The 19,348-nt window shown below is 57.3% G+C and overlaps 6 protein-coding genes across 6 annotated transcripts; 2 read left to right on the top strand and 4 right to left on the bottom strand.

The window, feature by feature from the left end:
- Positions 1–45: 45 nt before the first annotated feature.
- CH63R_03337 (uncharacterized protein) lies at positions 46–309 on the bottom strand (the record flags this gene model as incomplete). Its single annotated transcript, XM_018298312.1, has 1 exon — positions 46–309. The coding sequence occupies one exon, from the start codon at positions 307–309 to the stop codon at positions 46–48; it is 264 nt and encodes an 87-aa protein (XP_018163128.1).
- A 613-nt stretch (positions 310–922) lies between these two features.
- CH63R_03336 (uncharacterized protein) lies at positions 923–1,547 on the top strand (the record flags this gene model as incomplete). Its single annotated transcript, XM_018298311.1, has 2 exons — positions 923–1,332; positions 1,403–1,547. 2 exons carry the CDS (start codon positions 923–925, stop codon positions 1,545–1,547), a joined length of 555 nt encoding a protein of 184 aa, XP_018163127.1.
- Positions 1,548–7,058: 5,511 nt separating this feature from the next.
- CH63R_03335 (Nuclear distribution protein) lies at positions 7,059–8,929 on the bottom strand (the record flags this gene model as incomplete). The annotated part of the gene is made up of 2 exons (XM_018298310.1): positions 7,059–8,624; positions 8,702–8,929. The coding sequence occupies 2 exons, from the start codon at positions 8,927–8,929 to the stop codon at positions 7,059–7,061; spliced, it is 1,794 nt and encodes a 597-aa protein (XP_018163126.1).
- A 2,895-nt stretch (positions 8,930–11,824) lies between these two features.
- CH63R_03334 (Alpha-L-fucosidase) lies at positions 11,825–14,167 on the bottom strand (the record flags this gene model as incomplete). Its single annotated transcript, XM_018298309.1, has 1 exon — positions 11,825–14,167. The coding sequence occupies one exon, from the start codon at positions 14,165–14,167 to the stop codon at positions 11,825–11,827; it is 2,343 nt and encodes a 780-aa protein (XP_018163125.1).
- A 1,024-nt stretch (positions 14,168–15,191) lies between these two features.
- Positions 15,192–16,966, top strand: CH63R_03333 (Sugar transporter; the record flags this gene model as incomplete). Its single annotated transcript, XM_018298308.1, has 3 exons — positions 15,192–15,403; positions 15,486–16,244; positions 16,306–16,966. 3 exons carry the CDS (start codon positions 15,192–15,194, stop codon positions 16,964–16,966), a joined length of 1,632 nt encoding a protein of 543 aa, XP_018163124.1.
- A 1,086-nt stretch (positions 16,967–18,052) lies between these two features.
- Positions 18,053–18,787, bottom strand: CH63R_03332 (Protein-S-isoprenylcysteine O-methyltransferase; the record flags this gene model as incomplete). The annotated part of the gene is made up of 1 exon (XM_018298307.1): positions 18,053–18,787. The coding sequence occupies one exon, from the start codon at positions 18,785–18,787 to the stop codon at positions 18,053–18,055; it is 735 nt and encodes a 244-aa protein (XP_018163123.1).
- Positions 18,788–19,348: the final 561 nt, after the last annotated feature.

Raw genomic sequence — 19,348 nt, 5'->3', positions numbered from 1 at the left:
GAGCGGAACAGAAGCTGTAACGCCGCTTGTCCACTACGTTCCTTCCTAGACACTGAACCACCATCGAGAGGGCAGGAGCAGAAGCAGCAACAGCAACTCCCGGAACAGCAGCGGCGGTGGCTGCGGCGGCGGCGGCTTTGGCAGGAAGGTGTCGATGTCAATGTCATTGTCGATGTTGATGTTGATGGTAGCTGTTTCCCGGCCGAGAGGTACATCCGAGACACGCAACAGGTACTTGCACCGGAGCTTGAGGTTATGTACCCCCGAGTACCCGCCCACCTCTCTTTGCGCCGGCGGAGGACGGACCATCACCATCGGCAGCCCAAGGTACACGAGATCGATCACCCTCCGCCAAAAGTCGCCGTTCAGCGTTCAGCACGCGCATTCCCCTTCCCTTTTTTTGTGCCCTTCTTTTTTTTTTCTGAGACCAGACGGACCACAGCTCGGGATGAATGTGTCGTGTGGCCGAGGCATCGGCTTCGTCTAGGTAGTCTGTGTGTATCCTTTTCCCACGTCCAGTCCATAGCTTACGCTCAACTCACACTCCGTTCCTCAAACAAGCCGGGGGGTTTACCTTATTCCCCCCACTCCCTCTCTCTCCTCCTCCTCCTCCTCCTCCTCCTCCTCCTCCTCCGACTCTCTCGCGCATACTGATACTCCGTAAAAACACACGCACGCACCCGCGCACCCGCGCACACACACACGGCTCTGGCAACGCATTGTTGCGCTCTCCATCTCTTGCTTCCCGTCCTCAATCCATCCGTCCGTCCCCTCCCTCCCTCCATCCCTCCCTCAACCAATGGCCGGGGTGTTGGGGAAAGCTGTGCCCAAGGGTGGGCGACCGGCGGGCCAGCGGGCTGCAACAGTCCTTGTCCATGTCTCTCCCAGACTTTTAGCCCAGCCGCTCAGCCTTCGGTCTTGAATGATTGCCCAGCGCCTAGCTTCAACGAGCTTCCGGTGCTGCCTCCCTTACGTCGTGTTTCGGTTCGCTCAGGTCCAGCCCAGTCCCGATTCGATCGCGTTCCACCCACCGGCCGGTTGGTGCATTGCTGGGCAGAGAGCCCTGGCTGGGTTGGGTGTTTTCCCCATTCTGCCACTGCACCATTCAACGAGCAACGACACCTGCAAGAAGGAGGAAATAGTCGTCGTGGGGGAACCAACGTCATGCTGCTGGGAATCGATAACAGTCCCTCTCACTCTTCAAGGTTGGGTTTCTGCCTGTATTGCTTCACTCTTCCTTCTTAACCTACCAAGCCCGGCCGGGAAATATACCTGCGTCGGAACAAGTACCGCGGCGGGGCGTCAGGTACCAACGGATACAAATTACAGCAGGTAGGTAACGTGAACACAGTACGTACCCTGGTTTCTGCCGCCGCTGGAATTTTCTTCTGATTCGGGCCAGCAAGGTGACGTTTTGTCCAATTACAGCTTTCGTTCTTGTTTCCGTCCCCCCTTCTTTTTTCCCCTTCTCCTGTGCCCTTCCTTCCCCTGTTTCCGCTTGTTCCAACTTGCAGCTGCAGCCCTCGGGACGTTATCGTTATCGATAGATAGGTAGGTATGTAGTCAAAGCTCCTTTTGCGCGTCAACGCGCTGCCGGCCTTGCACCTCGAGAATTCAGCATCGCAGTTCCTCCCTCGTCACGGTCGTCACCACCGTCCTTCAACAATTCACGCGATACTGGCCTCCCATGCGATAATGCCGCTAGTTGATAGACACCATAGCCGGCACACAAATATATCCAACTCCAATTAGACGCCGTGCCTCGTCCTTGTCGAGTGTCCCCGCTAAAGGAGGATCGGGTCAGCCAACGTTGCCACCACCGAACCCCGACGGCATCTCCAACACACGTCCGAAGCTGCTGCCCAAAAAGCACCCACTCGAGAAGATTACTTACATTTCCTAGGCACTCACACACTGACGCCGCACCGCAATGCACCGCACCGCCGACCGTTGGACACCGATCGTCACCGCTGTATAATTACACCCAGACCCCCGACGTGGAACCCCGATCCAGTCCAGTCCACTCCAGTCCAGGAGAAACCCGAGATGACAATGCGCATCCCTTGTGCGCCCCCCCCCCCCCCCCCCCCCCCGTTCACATTGGCGTTGGTATCGCATCTGCCATGGTCCATCGGCCCCAAGATCTCTGTTGCCCGGCACTCGACACCGGCACAGGCAACCCCCCTACAAGTTCCATCACAGGGCTCCATGAAGTCCCATCCAGAATCCCCAGCGCGCCCCTCTGGCGCGAACCTGATTCCGCAGGCGGTCAGCCAGATGTCGTCAGGGGTGCAAGCCTCAACAACTAACCGTCGTCTCGCTTAGGCGCCTCTAAACCGCCTAGCCTCGCCGATTCTCCGTCCGGGGACGTCCATCAACTTCCGCTACAGTCCACGTGTACCTATGTATCGATACCCGTCCCTTCAGGCGCCTCAGGTCCCGCCTCGCCAGGATGAGGAATGCTGAACGATGAGCGAAGTCCAAGGGCCGGCAACATGGCAGCGAGCCAACGTCTCAACTCACCACCTGGGCTGGGCTGGGCTGGGCTGGCATGAAGTCGTCAAACGTTCTTGTCTACCAAACAAACCTCTCGTGTCTCAGATAGGAACAAAACCAGACGGAAGTTCGCACCACGCCAAAGTCTCTTTCAGTCTTGCACCACGCATTCCATCTCCACCCAAGCCCAATGAATGTCTTGGGAGAAGATTCATCATTCAACTTTTCCCGCCAAGCCAAGCATCAACTCATGAGACCGCGTCCGCCAGGCCGATAAGGGGGCCGGATGGAACTGCCAGGCTGTCATCTTTTGCTACGGATACACATGTACGGATACCAAGCCTCCCCCAATGTGCCACCAAAGCAAGCCTTTGGGCCTTGAGATCCACGTCGCGGCAAATGACGATTCCCCCAACAATTGGGAATTTGGGACACGGTCACTGTTTGGGGGGTTCTCCCCTTCACTGGGCCTGCCTTCCAGAAATGCCAGGGGTACATCACGCACCAATGACAGAAGGATGAAAACAAGCAGGTCCCCCACTCAGCGAAGCAAAAGAGCACCTCAGAAAAAAATCGCCAACCAGCGCCAGACCAAAAGAGAACATCTCCACCCGCAGATCCCCAACATCTTGTCCGTCCTATTGTGGAGCCCGTGCCCGCGCTACTCTCAGGCTCTGCACCCATGCAGCAGCCACGCACACACACCCTTGCAGCCAATGCGGCCAACACAGGCAACGCAGAGACGACGACGACGACGGCGACGACGACGACACAGATATCGACATCGTATCGACTTGAATTGTCCTCAGTTGCCTCAGCAGTCACTCGTGTGCTCAAGTTAAAGGTCATTAGGGACTTGGGGCTGGCATCCGTAAAGATAATGGAGACACTGGGGGGTGTTACCTGCTCGACGACTTCATCCTCCTCAACCCTGTTCAACTACCCTGTGCCGTGATGCTTACGGATACAGACCAGCCAGCTGCTGTAGCTTCACCCGTCTCATCACCGCCGCCGTTTCGAGCCCCAAACTTCGCTTCCCATGCTTTTATTGCGCCGAGGTCCCAGTCTCCAGTTCTGACTTCCCACATCCATATTCATAGCAACGCAACCATCATGGCTTGACGATTTGGCGCGGACTTCCGTTCGCCCATTCCCACCATTCCCTCTTCCTTGTTCCATCAGATCCCCGGAAGTGTACATACTACATACATTGAACCGCCCCAGAACGAGGTAATCACCGGGCACCGGCCCCTCCAGGTCGTCCCGTCCTCGGCGCCGCGTACTGATGGCGGATGATGCTACACTAGCTCCCTACAGATACACTTACACGCGCTAGAGACGGGGCGAGCAGATCCGATCCTGTCAAAGCTGGAGATGTGCTGCGCCCAACCTGACGCGCCCACCCGAATCCATCATCCATCGTCCGTCCGGAGGGGCGACATCTCGCCTGGGGACCTTTTACTGCTGCCCTCTCTCCTGCTTGAGGCGGACGGACTGTTTTTCTGCACCTCTAATAATAGTTAGGTGCTCACCTTCGCCTACATTTTGTGACCCGGATGAACCGAATCCAACTTAGGTGAGGCGGTCCTTTACGAGAAACCGCCTTGAGCCAGCAGAACTAACGGAGCGTCAGGTCCATGGCGTTGTGTTCCCCAAGAAGGCGAATATACACCATCCCCACCGCTGACTACAAATACGACTTGGCCCCCGCGCTCGCCGCTTGATTCACATCAGTCGTTACTCTCCACATCCCTGCTAACAAGCCGCATGGGACTGTGCCTGCAGCAAGACTGCTGGCTGCATTGTGTCTTGAGCGGCCCTGAACGCCGGTCTTAGTCCTCCCGTCCGAACTGACCTCACAGGTACGTGCGTTGCCGCGGGCGGTCAGCCGTTGGTCTGAGACCGCAGCTAGCTGTACTACAATGCTCGCCAGCCAGTCTTGGTCTGGCCCTCCTGGCTTGTCGCTCATGACACCAGTGAGGGCAACATGTTATCTTGGGCCGGTTCAGGGCCGAAACTCGGATGAGTGTCCGTTTCCTAGTTCCCACGTTCAGGTTGTCTGCGTCCTGCCGGATGTCAACGACTGAAAAGCTGGGATGTCTTTCGGTGGTCACCCACCATGAGACGTTCGTACCGTATTCCCGGGACGCTAGACATCACTTCCATGCGTAGACCGATTCGTGACTCGACAGAGGGACCGATATGAAACAAGACGTGTAGGACCGGTTATGCGGATCTGGTTCCTGCACCACGCCAAGCATCATTGCGACGACCGGGGAGTTCACTGGCAGCCGGCGTCTCAGTATGCTCATAGAATCAGGTGCTGCTCATAATTGGTCCGATATTGTAGGCGTTGTCCAGAAGTCTCGGTGACCGAGGGATGTATAACTTACTTGCGTTCACTTGCGTTCACTTGCGTTCAGATTGCCACTGGTGGGAACATGTTTGTTTCGAGGTAGTGGTCGTCAGCCTTCAGAAACGAAATCTTTGGAACAAACCGCCGGTGTATCAGTAGCCATCTGACGGGATAGAATTACGTTGTCTCATGTCGAATCCGTGTCTGAATTTCGTGGTGCGTGAACTCTACAGCTCTTATCCACTAATACGCATCTTCGAGGTCTGCCAAACTAACTGCATGTTCATCTGCCTCACCGGATGAGCTTCAGCCGTTGAAAGACAGGTTGTTAAAGACAGGTTGTTGCAAGCGAATCTTCATTGGCTTGGGCGTAGGTACTGTCCGTCGTGCGATTCTTGCAGAGTTACAGCAGCCGAGGAACCTCATGATACTACCCCCCGGCAGGCGGTGGTCCCTGGCGACGTCGACTTCCCATGAGCGGCGGCGCAGTGGCTGGGGAGTAAATGTCGAACGGACGATGGCCACGACCGCGCGCATTCCGGACGTTGTACTGAACTCTCCATGTCCGTCTCCGGTGTACGTTCTCGTCAAGGCCGGCCGGCCGGCCGGCGTAATCGAATGAGGCTTTGCGGTGTGTAGAGGGGTCTCGCGGGTCCGGCATACTCGGCCGTCGCCTAGCGGCGTCCACGTGCCGTCTGCTCGAACTGACTGGGTGACCTTATTCTCACATCACTCAATGCTGAAGAGGAGCTTTTAAAACGGGTGGGCAACGTCGCCTTCTCCGACTGGTGTGCTGAGTCCATCGTGCGTGACCTTGCCGTGACGGTACCCGCTCCCGTCGACATAACTAAACCCCCCCCCCCCCCTTGGCGAGACTGGACGGGTTATGAGCAGCAGCAAGTGGATAATTGAGGGAACAAACGAATGAATATCTTATTCATGGGTATATAATGGGATCTGGGTGAGTTCCGCCTGGTTTTTCGCAGCGCGGCGCGCCGTTGTGATTTTCATCGTTTTTAACATCACCATGTCTAAAAAATGGCGGCAAAATGCCCGAAAACGAATCCAGACTCCCCGTCGCCGCTGCTTTAACCCCCGTCCAACAAACAACAACCACTGGGCCGCTTGCCAACATGAAAGACTTAAGCAAACTCAAATTTTTTTTCTTCAAAAGCTTACAGAAAACCATAATTCACATTCTGGGGGAGAATACTCGACCACGCCGCGGCACCTCCCCCCTCCTCGGCCACCCACGGGCATATCCATCCCCACACACGCGAGGCCGATGACCAACGACGCCCCGCGACGAGCACACACACACACACCCCCTTTAACCGCCGAGGACCGGCGGGTTGGGTCTCACGACATCAGAAGCTCGGAGATACTCATCCCCAGCACGCGGACCAAGTCGTTGGTCGTGAGGTGGACATCTTGTCACTCCCCTCCCTGCGGTTTGGGGGGACTCTGTCTCGGCCGACCGTACGGGACCATGGGCCGGACATTTCGGCGTGGGTGGAGCCAAACCACGCTCGACCAGCGCCGAATCGGCGGACAGACTAAGACGGCCGACGACTCTCCCACACCCCCCTTCCGTCCTACGCGTGCTTCCATCACGGCCTCATCGTTGTATCGACAAGAATTTTGAACCAAGCAAAAGCGAACCACGAGGTACGCCGGAATCCGAGACATTCCCACATCCATTAATCCACCTCCTCTTCTTGCATTCACTCGGGCCTCCCAAGACACAAAAGACGGGACAACATTATAGATCCGGTGAATTTCGGGATCAGAAGGTGTGTGATTTCTAACGACCGACAGAGCGGGAGTTTGGAGTTATGTATGTATGTGTATGATATGTGTGTGCGTCAGGTGTAAAAGGTATTTCCCCCCTCATCCTGCGGTAAAAAAGCGCATTGAAGCCACCAAGGCACCGCCATGCTTTCCCCGTCCAGACTCTTGTAACCATACCAACGCCCTGATGCAGTTATCCCACGCCTGCAGCCCTTCCCGCAATCATCGCAGAAACAATGTACAAAAGAAACTGTTGGGAGACTTTCTGTCTCCTTTCAATATGACAAAATGAGAGAATAAAGCCATCTGGCTTCGCTGTGCTGGCAGCTATTGTGCCTCGTCTGTGCCGTAACCAAGTTTGAACAATGTTCTTGCTCCCGCCTCCGCGAGTGTCTAAGTTGTCCAAGCTTTCTCCTTAGTACGTCTCCTCTTCGACGAGGTCCCGAACGCCCATGACGGAACTCCTCAGGGCCATTGAACTTCGCCTCCCGGAAACACTACTTCCGCTCTGACGTCGTGAGCTAGGCATTGGAATGCTGCTGGTCGGCACAGGGATACCGCTTACGGCGGTTTCCGCCTCGAGGCGGGAAAAAGTCCCCCTCCTGCTCGGCGTTCTGTACTCGCCGCTTTCGTCGCCTTCTTCGATGTCGATGCGGCTGCTGATGCTAGCAGAGCGCGCGTGGAGGGCGCCGCCGAGGGAGCTGCGGGGACGACCCAGTGGTGTGCGGGACCCAGACATGCTAGCCCGGCTGATGGGTCGGGGAGGCGCCATCTCCGTGCGACTCGGAGGCCTGGCATACGACGAGATACTAGCCCGCGAGCTCGGCCGAGAGATTGCAGACTCCTGTTCGTGGCCGACACTAGCCCCGGGATTCCGGTTGGGTAGCGGGCCAAAAGACAGACGGCTGACGCCTGACGTGCTCAGACGAGACACATGCCTGGATCTTGTGCTGGCAGAGAAGTTGGGGTTGGACGGCGTCGTGTCGTCGCGCGATGCGGTGGAGCCCGTCGGACGTTTGCGAGAACGGATAGTAACCGTCGAGGGCACGCTGTGGACTCCAAGGACCGAGGAACGGGGTGAAGCTCGGGGCGGTGTCGTGACGGGAGCAGGGAGCTTTGATCGAACGTTTTGGACACGCGCCTCCAAACGCTGCATCTGGGCCGTGAGGGACCGGATGTGGTTGAGAGAATTGTTGGCGGGCATGCGGGTGGAGACGGAACGAGGGGTGGTGCGAGGGACAGGCGGTCTTGTTGGCGGACCCGTCGAGGGACGACCTCCTGCCGGCCGGCTGCTGGTGATGGATGTCGTGAACGACCGAGGCTTTGGTGTAATGCTGTGCTCGGTCGAGGGCAGACGGGACTTGCGTGTCGCCGATGCCGGCGTCCGGGCCGGGGTCTTGAGGGGTGTTCTCGAGACGATTCTCTTGGGCACGGATGCCGAGACGTCGGACATGGGAGGGGATGGAGGCTCGCTGATTTGTGACTTTTTGGCGGCGGGGAGTGCTTCCCCATCAGGCGGGGTTGACACCATGGGCGAGCTGGCTGTCGAGCCTGGAGAAGCTTCCATGGTCTTATCGAAAGTCGGGGACGAGAGAATGGAGAGGTCGGTGGAAATGGCCGACAGATGGCGTGCCTCCTGCTTCTTGATCTTGTCCTGGAGCAGCTCGGCTTCGATCTTGAGGTCGGAGAGCTCCTCCCGCAGGCGTTGGGCCTCGATGCGCAAAGTCTCACGCTCCTGCTCGCCGATCTTGATTTCTTCCTCCAACATGACGTTGCGTTCGATGGAGCTGTTGTACTTGGATTCGAGGTCCTCGAGGGACGAGCTTGTGTTCCGAGCCTGCCGCTCAAAGTCATCGTTGGCGACCTCGATATCGCGCAACTTTAGCTGGAGAGTCCTGTTGGTGTCACGCAGGGTTGTGATCTCCTTCTCGAGGGTATTCTGGGCCGCGTTCGCATCCTTCTTTGCTTGGTTGTATTTTGACTGCCAGGAAAACGTGAGTCAGCGCTGGACATGTGGCGGTGTACTTTACGGCAGAGAGAGAGAGAAGACCATCTTACCTTCCATTCCTCAGCCTCGAACTTGAGGCTCTCGGCCTTTTCCTGGAGTTTGCGCTCCCTCTTTTCGGCCTGGTCGATGTCCTTCTCCAGCTCTTGCTCCAGCTCCTTGCTAGACTCCCGGAACTCGGCCAGTTCCTCCTCTAGTGATGCGTACTGTGACTTGTACCAGCGCAGTTGATCTTCGGGGCTGGAAGCCTCGTTGGGGGGCGACGACGGTGGTTCCGCCATGGCTGTTGATATGGTTGATGTGACGTTGTCGCAAAGTTTGGTCGGGTGGCATGTGACGGCCGGCGGCTATGATGAAGGGAGACGAAGCCGCGGTCGCAAGGGGGTTACGAGGTGGGCTAAAAAAGCGGACGCGAATAGAAGTAGTCGAAAGCGATACAAAGGAAACCTGTAGTGGTGGATGATAGTGGGTGCTCGTGAGAGTCGTGAAAGGCGTGCTGTCGAGCCGTTGTCAGTTTCGTGGTGAACCCAAGCCCGACGCGATCGGGGGGAACAGCAGATGAGGAAGGGCACGCACCGACTCCAAAGCCTGTATGTTTTTGGTGGTTGGGTGGGCGTATCGCAGCAAAGCGTTTGGAAGGACGAGGACTCAGAAAAGGCAGAGGCGAAGAGAATATAATGATATGCGGCTTGTCGCGTGGTTTGTTGTCGGAGTCGAGATCGAGAGCGTGTGTGTGGTCGATGATATCGTCGTTGTTGTCGTCGTCGTGGTCGATGTTTGGGCCGGAACTTACCTGACCTACCGGGGCATGCGTGCCGAAGGTCGCTGGTTGTCGTTTGTCGAAGTCGTCGTCGTCGTCGTCGAGATGTCGGCGAGAAAGAGCATCGCACGCTCGATGTCGCGGACAGTTCAGGGACTGACTGGACTGGACTGTGGACGGCACCGGCTAAGGACTGGGACTGCTGGGCATGGCTGGGAGCGGGAGCGGGAAGCAGGAAAGGGAAAGGCCGGTGCAATGTTGATGTCGGTCAGGCGTGCGGTGGTGTTGCTGTTGCGGGTTGCCCCCTGTCGCCCCTTGTCGTGGCAGTGCCGCCATGCCCGATCGGGGATAGCCTGCTACCACGGGCAACACAGCGAGAACGGCCGGGTGGCTGGAGGGCGTTACATAATCAGCGATTAGCAGATCGGAGGAGGCCACTGAGACTGGCGGAAAGTGCGTCGCTGGGTGGGGCCTGTGTCTTTTTTTGGCGTCGTTGCTGTCTTCAGTGAGTGTACCTTAGGTAAGGATACACAGTAGTACCTGTAGGTAGTGCTCAGTCTTCAGGAAGCGGCGAGGAATACAGGTACGTACCTCTATCCCGTCCCGACGGTCTGCTGTGCTCTGCAGTGTGCTGTCCGCGGCCACTGCTTCTTGCTTACTGCCTTACTTCCTGCTTGCTGCCCCTCCTTCGTCATTTTCCACACACAGGTCTGTCAGTCTGTGTCTGTACAGAGTACGTACCTCTCTAATCACCCGCAACCCACGCCAGGAGAAGAAAAGAGACAAGCTTCTTCAGTCAACCACCTCGATTTGTTTCTCGTGTGCGCGCCAACACGTCAAGGGCGAAGCGAAACTGTCCGAACCAGGTTAATCCCATCTTGCGTCAGAACCACAGTGGGGGGCTCAAGTCCAACTACAGGTATGAATGCAGACAGAATATCCATACAGATGCTAACTACATAGTATGCGACTCGGTCGTTCGTCATACCAACCCCTCTCTCGCTGCATCCGCGTGGCATATTTCGCACACTCGATTTTTAAAGATGCATAGACTATCCGTATTTTTGACAGAGTATCCGCACTTGCCTGGGGACGCACAACGTAATGAAACCATGCTCATGACCGATGGTACTCAGACTCATCAGCGCTGCAGATCATCCATGGCTGCAAACTCAACCCGGCCCAACCCATCCCAACCTCGGACGACGGCTGCGAGCTGGGCTGCTCCCGGGCTGACTCGACCACCTCACCAGGGCCATCCCAAGTTTCGCTTCATGCAATGCACTGATCCTTCTCGCCCCCCCACTTTGTCCTTCAAGTCCCGTCTGCAGTCGGTGCTGTAGTCAGTCCAGCGCCCTCTCTCTGTCGCCTTCTGTCTGTCTTCACGGCTTGGCGCCCGCGCTCATCGAACTTCGAAGCAACGGTAATGGTAGTTATGTGAAGAAGAGTTGGGCCTTTTGGAGATAATCGAGATCCGAAGTCGAAGAAAACCGCGAGGGAAAAAGCAAACATCAGATGCCATGTTTCAGGCGCCAAAGCACTAACCAACTGAATGAACCCAACCCATCATCCCCGGCCGCATGACAACCCACAAGTCGGCACTCTCATGCTCCAATAGTCAGTCCAGCATCCGTACACTACTCACACACTAACGGCATCTTGATTGATGCCACGCGGGAGATCCTCTTCATCAAGCAGGGACGCCCGCTTGACTGCTCTGCGCATCTTCCGCTGGACCAATATCTGGCCGGCCCGTGATCGTCGTAGGCGTCGCAGACTACAGGCTCTCGCCTCCGTCTTCATGTCGCTTCCGAACAACGGGCCCCAACCCAATCGTGCATCAGAGCCGGCGCAACCTCTCGGCAGGCCCTGATCCAGTCGTCCAGAGACCGATCTCGTCCGTCATAACCACGGCCGCTTGGCCGCAAGAGCCTTGGCAACAACCCCAAGTTTCACGCCAACCGCTCGGAAGTGGCGGTCATAGTGCGCGCGCTCTCGGACCATTCACGCACTGCGGTCGCCCTCCGCCCACTGCGTGCACTGAAATCTCCGTCGCCAAATAACATGTGGGGATTTAGGGGTCCATGGGTCGTTTTCATCTTTCACGGGCGGCAGACAGCGTGGGATTGCTCTCTACACTAGACTCGGAGCTTGGAGCTTGGAGCTTGGAGCTTACGCAAACTCAGCAATATGAGCTCTCGTATCCAAGATCCTCGGATCCTCCAGGCCCTCCTTTCAGCTTCCGGGTTTTGCCAACTCTCTTGGGGAACACCTCGTCACCGGGGCCACACTGGAATGTGTCATGAAGAAATGATACCGGCGACATGAGCTGGCGCCATCATTTTTCCTACCAATGTTGGCGTCCACTGGGTCCATAAGTTCCGCCGCGAGCACGGCTGCGAGATGACCCCAAAGACTAATCTCGCTGCTGTCCTTGGCTTACGATATGATGCTTTGACTTGGGCGCGACGCCACACACAATAGTCCGAGAACCATTAGGGAAAACAATTTGAGCCTCAGCATCCTTCGTGGCAGGGCTCTCTACCAAAACTGGCTCGACAATGCTGCCATCTCGCCATATGAACGAGACCAGCCAACCGCCCTTGGTGCAGCCACGTGTGAGCTCGCCCTCAGACCAGCTCAGGGGGCACGATGGCAACAGTCGTATCTCGACCACTGCGGGCTTCGAGGCACTGGGCAATACGCTGGACTGTACCAAACACTCGAGGATACCGGCGCATCCGCCAAAGTTGCCGTCGATTTGGAATGGCGGATGGTTATCGAGCATGTTCGCCAGCGTCGAGCTGCCCAGCAACATGTCCATGTGTTGGCCGCAGCCATCGGCGTCCAACAACCGGGCGTGAAGGTTCAGTAGCCACGCTCGACTCCATCCCGTATGGCCACCGCCATGCGCCGCTCGTCGCTCAAGGACGCGTTTGGCGGCGGCAGCAAGGTCTGGCGTCCTGCGCGGGCTGATGCTTTCCCCCGGGTAGAGACCGAACAGGTGGGACACGTGTCGGTGGCCCGGTTCCAGCTCCTCATAATTCTTTAGGCCCCATTCCTGGATCAATCCATGGGCGTTGGTCATCAGTTCGGGCAGCTTGCCAAGTGCTTCCCTCACCTTGCTGCACAATGGTTCGTTTGTCCCTAGCATGCTATTGCTCCAGAGGAACTTCTCGAACGCGATACGGATGATGGTCGTGTCGATGGCGGATCCCTCGCAAAGAATGCCGGCCTTGCCCGAGTTCGATATGAACGTGTTCTCGGGAGACAGCGAAGGATTCGTGACCAGGTACTTTCCGCACGACGAGGGGATCAGGAAGTCGAGGAGGAAGAGGATGCAGCCTTCCAAGACGGCCGCCGCTCGACGATGAAGGCCATCGTCGTGGTGATACTGCAGCATCTCAAATACGTCAATACACAGCCAGACTCCTCCGAGAGGCCAGATGGTCGAAGGCATCCATCGATCTTGGGGGTCCGTATCTGCCCAAATGTCTGTGTTGTGGTGCGCACACCACCCTCTACACCCGTACATGGCCTGCGCCGTCTTCCGTCCCCTCTCGGCCATGCGCTCCAGCAGATCGAGAACGGGGATGGCGCATTCGACGAGGTTGCAAGGCCCAGCTGGCCAGTAGTTCATCTGGAGGTTGATGTTGATGGTATACTTGGATCCCCAAGGTGGCGCGAAAGAGGGATTCCAGATGCCCTGCAGCGTCGCAGGCAGCGCCTTCTCAGCGTGCCGGCTCGACGATATAAGTAGATATCTACCATAATTATGGTACAAAGCCACGAGACCAGCATCACGCCCTTTCTCGATCCGCATATCTGTCGGATTGTGGCTGGCGTCTGGCCACATGCGAAGGGCGGTCCGTCCGAAGAGGGTCTGATAGTCGCTCCGATGGTGTCTGATCAAGTCGTCCCACGGGAGGTCCAATGCCTTTCTTACGTCTTCGGTGGCAACCGTCTCGGGATGGAGTGTTCGATACGTCGTCTGGGCACCAATGGCAATCGTGCATGACGACGACTTCACCACCAAGGAATTGCCGATAGCCTCCACAGAGCCTTGAGCATCGTGACAAGAAACTCCTAGGACGATGGAGAGCCGGTTACTGTTTCGACCACCAGGTGTCGCGTTCAATACGATCCGTCCGTCGTCTGCTTCGATGCTGTCGAGGAACTCGTTCGTCTCCCACTCAATTTCGCTGACGCGGTTGAGTCGCACCACGAACCGCGTTGGTTCGGAGGCCGTCACCCTAAAGGCCAAGACGTTGTTTGGGAAGCTGGCTATGGCATCACGACGGTAAGAGACCCCTCGGCTGAGGTACTCTACTGTCGTCTGTGCTGTGTCGAGGCACAGGTGCCGGCGATAGCCCGTCACGTCTTCGACGGCATGGCCGAGCTCGATGGTGCAAGTGCCCAGCGGCTCATAGTGCCGCATGCTCGCGGGCGTCGCGAAGAAGGCCTCACGGACCAGAGACTCGGCCTCGGCGTGCTTTTCATCTCGGATGAGCTGACGGAGTTTCGGCAAGTGGCGGAGGGCGTCCTTTGGGGTCCTATCCTGCGGGCCGCCGTACCAGACCGAGTCCTCGTTCAGCTGGACGAGTTCGGTCCCTGTTCGACCATAGACCATGGCTCCCAGCCGCCCGTTGCCGATTGGCAGGGCCTCAGCCCACTCGGACGCGGGGGACTGGTAGTGCAGATGTGAAGACTGGTCGCCCTGGCCGGGGCCGGACGTCTCTGAGCCATGTTGGCGGCACATGATATGTTGGAACGACGAGCCGGTATGCCGGTGTCCGGATCAGTCCAAGTCGGGGACGGTCTGGTTTAGCCTGGGTCCTTGGCTATCTGCTCGACCTTGGGGAGGAGATGCCGCCGCCACCATCGGTAGGACCACTGGAACTTTATGGCAAGACAGGCAGAAAAGTCTGATGGGGCTGTCGATCGAGTGCCATATTTGTCTCGTGCAGCTGTGCAGCTAGCGATGTGCCGCCTCTTCCAACCACACCACGACGGAACTGAGCGGCCCTAGGTAGTCTAAACCCCAGACAACCCACGATTAGCCGGGGTAGACGGCCGGTGTCGTATCATTTGAGGGAAAATTGGCTCGGGGAAGAAGTGTGGGGTAGCCGGCCGGCTGCCGTCTCCAGCCAATCATCACGGGTCAAAGCAGGCCGAATATCCTCATTCCGGCGGTGGTGTGGTGGCTGGTCTGGTGCAGCTGCATTTTTATATTGCCGCCGGGGCCAATCATGATTGACCAAAGCCGCTGCCCATCTGCGTTGCAGCGTGGATCTTGGGGAGATGCAGACCTTGATGATCTGTTTGCGGATGGACGAAGTCGGCATTCATTGGACCCGGACTGGCACGCCGTCAGGAAACATCCCACGTGAACCACATGGCCGGTTGGACGCCTCTGAGGGAGTCTGGGGTCAAATCCCATCCCCAGGGTTCGAGACCTAGCCATCGGAAGGGGATTCCGCGTTGCACCAGGAGTGTAGAGGAGGGTAACAATGCAGGATGGAATAGTGCCACCCACCCTGGGTCGTCTCCCATTACCGATGCTGAGGTTGGGGAATCTCTATATATCCGCCGAAGCACCACTTCCTGCAACTCGAACGACTCGGACCCAGGAACTCGGGCTTCTCGTTCATCTTTGCAGCGTTCCCACCTAGTTGCTCAACCTCCCCCTCTCTTCTCTATATCTCTCTCTCTCTATCTCCGCCTTGGTTGACGAGGCTGCGAGGACCCCCTCACCTGTGTTCTCAAGACTGTTACCAATCAGCATGGCGCCCCGTGATGAAGTTGACCAGACGGTCGTCTACCACGACGATGTCACCCAGGCGAACAAGTTGGGCTTGGCCGTTGACGAGGTTGCGGCCACCCGTATCTCCGAGGCCGACATGATGCGCAAGTCTGCCGAAGCCTTTACCATGAAGTCCCGGTCTGGTCTTTTGGTCGTCGGCTACATGTTTGTCATGGGCTGCAACCAGGCAGGGTAAGGATTGCTTTTCCTCATTCTACGTTTCCTGGCTTGCTTCCCCGAGATGTAGAAGCAAAAGCTGATGCCATTGGAACAGATACGGCGTCGACTGGGGTGTCATTGGTGGCATCAACTCGAACGACCGCTGGCACGACTACTACGGATTCCCCAACGCCGGCGTCATCATCTCGACGATCAACGCCCTGATGCAGATCGGCGGCTTCCTGGGTGCTCCCTTCCTCAGCTGCGCCGACGTCCTTGGCCGTCGTGGCATCAACTTCCTCGGCAACTTTCTCGTCATCATCGCCGCCATCATGCAGGCCATGGCCCCGAACCTGGCCTGCCTCATGGTCGGCCGACTCGTGCTCGGCTTCGGCACGGCCTTGTGCACGGCACCGCAGTACGTCGCCGAGATTGCGCCCATCCACCTTCGCGGCCGCATCGTCGGCATCTTCGGCGCCTTCTTCCAGGTCGGCTCCATGATGATGATTGGCATCATGATGGGCCTTACCAAGTTCGACAGCGACTGGCAGTGGCGCTTGGCCTTCTTCATCCAGGCCATCTTCCCCCTCCTTGTCTGCATCTTCATCTACATCCTCTGCCCGGAGTCTCCTCGCTTCCTGTACATGCGCGGTAAGAAGGACGAGGCCCGCCGCGTCATCGCGCGTTACATGACCACAAGCAACGACATCAACCACGAAATTGTCGACCTCATGATCCTCCAGATCGAAGAGTCCATCGAGACGACCAAGGCCGGCTTCCGGGCGACGTGGGACTTCCGCGTCTTCTTCACTCGCCCCGTCTGGTTCCGGACCTTTGTTCTGGCTGTCTATGCCGTCTTCCAGCAGTGGAATGGGTATGTGTCTGCTCCAAATGTTTCCTTGATGATCCCTTTGCTAATGGAGATTTATGACCAGAGGCGGAATCATCGGCTACTATCTCTCCCCGGCGCTCGACACCATTGGCATCACAGGACAGCTCGAACAGCTCGGCATCAACCTCGGCTCCATTTCCATCTACTTCGTTTTCACGCTCTTTGGGTCCTACATCATTGACTATTTCCGCCGCCGCACGCTCATTTTCGCCGGACTGATCTCCATCATCATTGCGCAGACGGCCGTGACCATCACGAGTTGGCAGTACAATCTGACCGAGTCCAAGACGACGGCCATCCTGACAATCGTGTGGATCTACTGCTTCCAGATCTGCAGCGCCACCTTCATCGCCACGATGCACAACCTCTACCCCGTCGAGCTGCTGTCACTGCCGCTACGTGCCAAGGGCATGGGCGTCTTCGCCATGTTCCAGGCCATCGCCGCCGTCATCCACAACTACGGCATCGGCATCGGCATCGCAAAGATCGGATACAAGATCTGGGCCGTTTACATCGTCTACAACTTCCTCCAGATCTTCCTCAGCTACTTTGTCTTCCCCGAGACGAGCAAGCTGAACCTCGAGGAGATCGACACCATCTTCGAGACGTCGGGCACCCAGCCCGTCAAGCTGAGCATAAAGATCGCCGACGCCAAGGCGGCCAAGAAGAAGCTCGACCACCAGAACGCGACGACGAGCATTTGATGCGTCGCTGCTGCAGGGCTCGTGGGGGACGTTGTGTGTTTGTATCGGGGCAGCGTTTTTGTGTGTTCGTAGGCATGATATCCAATTGAATTGAGCATTACTAAAGAGCTACTGGGGGGTAATGAAATGTTGTGTCGTGCTATGGAAGAGCTTCTTGTCCCTTGTGTGATGCCACCGGGCCACCGATGGAATGTGAAGAATTGCGATGCGCTTTGGTGAGAGCCCGGAGTATACCCACTTTTGCCGAATCTCATGCCGTTCCGTGCTTCGGGAGGCGGACGGAGTTGTAAACATGGCGATTCCGTAAGAGTAGTTGCTCTTCTTTGAGAGCACTCATATCCGCTGGGATATGAAAAACAAGAACAAGGAGGGGATGAGGAAGAGGCGTGCATCTACAAGCCCTCACGCCGAGACCACAAGCCTTAACATCATCTTCAGAGGAACCAGAACAAAACAAAAGTTCATCCCATGACGGAGATGATGATTTGTGACAAGAGTGGGATTCGAACCCACGCCAATTACTTGACTAGCACCTGAAGCTAGCGCCTTAGACCGCTCGGCCATCTTGCCTGATGGTTGTTGGAGAGAGTCATGTGCAGCATGCAACAAGAAAGATTGGTGGTGAGGGCAAAAGGCCCTGGGAGTGGGGAAACGTGCATCGTTTGGTTGAGATGGACCCGTTTTGGTTGTGGAACTCAAAAGAGCCCGTTGACCCGCCCGAGTCATGTTCGGGTGAGCTGGATTAGGTAGGCCTAGTGGAACTTGAACCACGCGTATTGTAGAGAAAGCAAGACGGTATGAGGTACTCAGACAATAGCGTCTCGGATGAGACCGAACAAAGAGTCTTGATTCTATGTTCATCTGAAGAGGATGCAATGCAAGCGGTTTCCAAAAAGAGAAGAAAGAAATGCTGTAAAAAAAATTCAAAAAAATTCCAAAGACTGATGAAGCAGTGCGAACCGCGTTTCCATGTCTGCAGTCTCTGTACACCTGGCTAAACCCATGAGAAAAAGACCTGGCTTACTTCCAGGTCGACAGAAAGCCGCACGACGCCTGTAACCTCCTCCTCCTCCTCCTCCTCCAAATTCAGAATACATACGGGATGAAACGCGCCGTCGAGGCATGCCAGCGCTCCCACTTCTCCCCGAACTCGGACCGCAGCATGCGCTCCTCCTCCCGGACCCTGGTCCACACGCCGAACAGGAACACCAGGCAGGCCGCGGGCCCCAGGACCCAATCGACGGCGGCCAGGGCGCGGTGCAGCGCGGGCGGGACCCAGCAGCTCAGCACGCCGTCGAGCCGCGCGAGCAGGGCGACGTTGGAGAGCACGAGGACCACGACGCCCGTGTAGCTCGGGTGCTGGACAAGGGCGTAGATGCCCGTGGTCTTGAGGCGGTCCGGCTTGGCGAGGTCGAAGGTGAAGTCGCTGCCGAGCGAGCGGTAGGGTCCGAGGCGCAGCGGGACGCCGGCGAGGAAGAGGGCGGCGAGCGGCAGCAGCGTCGAGGGCGACCAGGTCGTCAGGGAGGGGCTCAGGCCGTTCTCGGCGCCGTGGCGGAGGACGGCGGGGGGGATGTCCGGGTGGAAGAAGGCGAGGGCCGCGAGGTGGAGGGACAGGAGGGCGAGGGGCAGGAGGATGACCTTTGGGGTGTGCCTGTGGGTGAGGTTCATCCAGCGGATCGAGTCTGCGTGCTCCGGGGGCGGGCGCTCCGAGTCGTCGCCGGATTTCTTCGGCGGGCCCGGGTTGGGGTTGCGGAGGGCGATGTAGGTCCCGGCCGACGAGGCCAGGATCGCGAGGGAGAGGGACGTCTGTGGTAGGTTCATCCTGTTGAATAAGGGAGATGATGGAACAATCTTCCTTTTGTTTTGAGGGGGGGGCGGGGGACCTGAGGCCGGTGGATAGAGATGAGACGAGATGAGATGGGTGAACGATTGAGTGAGTGAGTGAGTGACTTGGGGAGTTCAGACATGGAGAGAAAGATGGTGGCAAAAGCACGGGCCTTCCCTATCGCTTGGTACTTGTGTTCCGCTACATCTTAAAGAGGGGCTGCAGGTTCTTCTGATACTCCCCCCCCCTGATGTTCGGCCAACCACACAAAGTTGACCTTGCCACCAACTCTCCAGCAGCATCTCTCGTTGAGCCAACCTCTCCACTGGTTCTTCCACGGCAACTCTTCGTGAGTTTGCGTCTTCCGCGCTTAATAGACTGTTCACCGAAGATTTTGACCTCCTCACATGTCCCCAACTGGCCTGCCAGCATCACCCACTGCCATGCCCAGACTTCAAGAGCCGCCAGGGGAGCCACGCTTCCCATGTGCTATGTTTGGGCTGCCTATGGGCTCATTTGTTGCTATCAGCATGAACAATCAAGTCAAGGCCAGCGCG

Source organism: Colletotrichum higginsianum, chromosome 2, assembly GCF_001672515.1.
Source record: "Colletotrichum higginsianum IMI 349063 chromosome 2, whole genome shotgun sequence".
Taxonomy (NCBI): Eukaryota; Fungi; Ascomycota; class Sordariomycetes; order Glomerellales; family Glomerellaceae; genus Colletotrichum; species Colletotrichum higginsianum.
The sequence above is the reverse complement of the archived record's forward strand: the minus strand, read 5'-3'. Positions and strand labels throughout refer to the sequence as shown.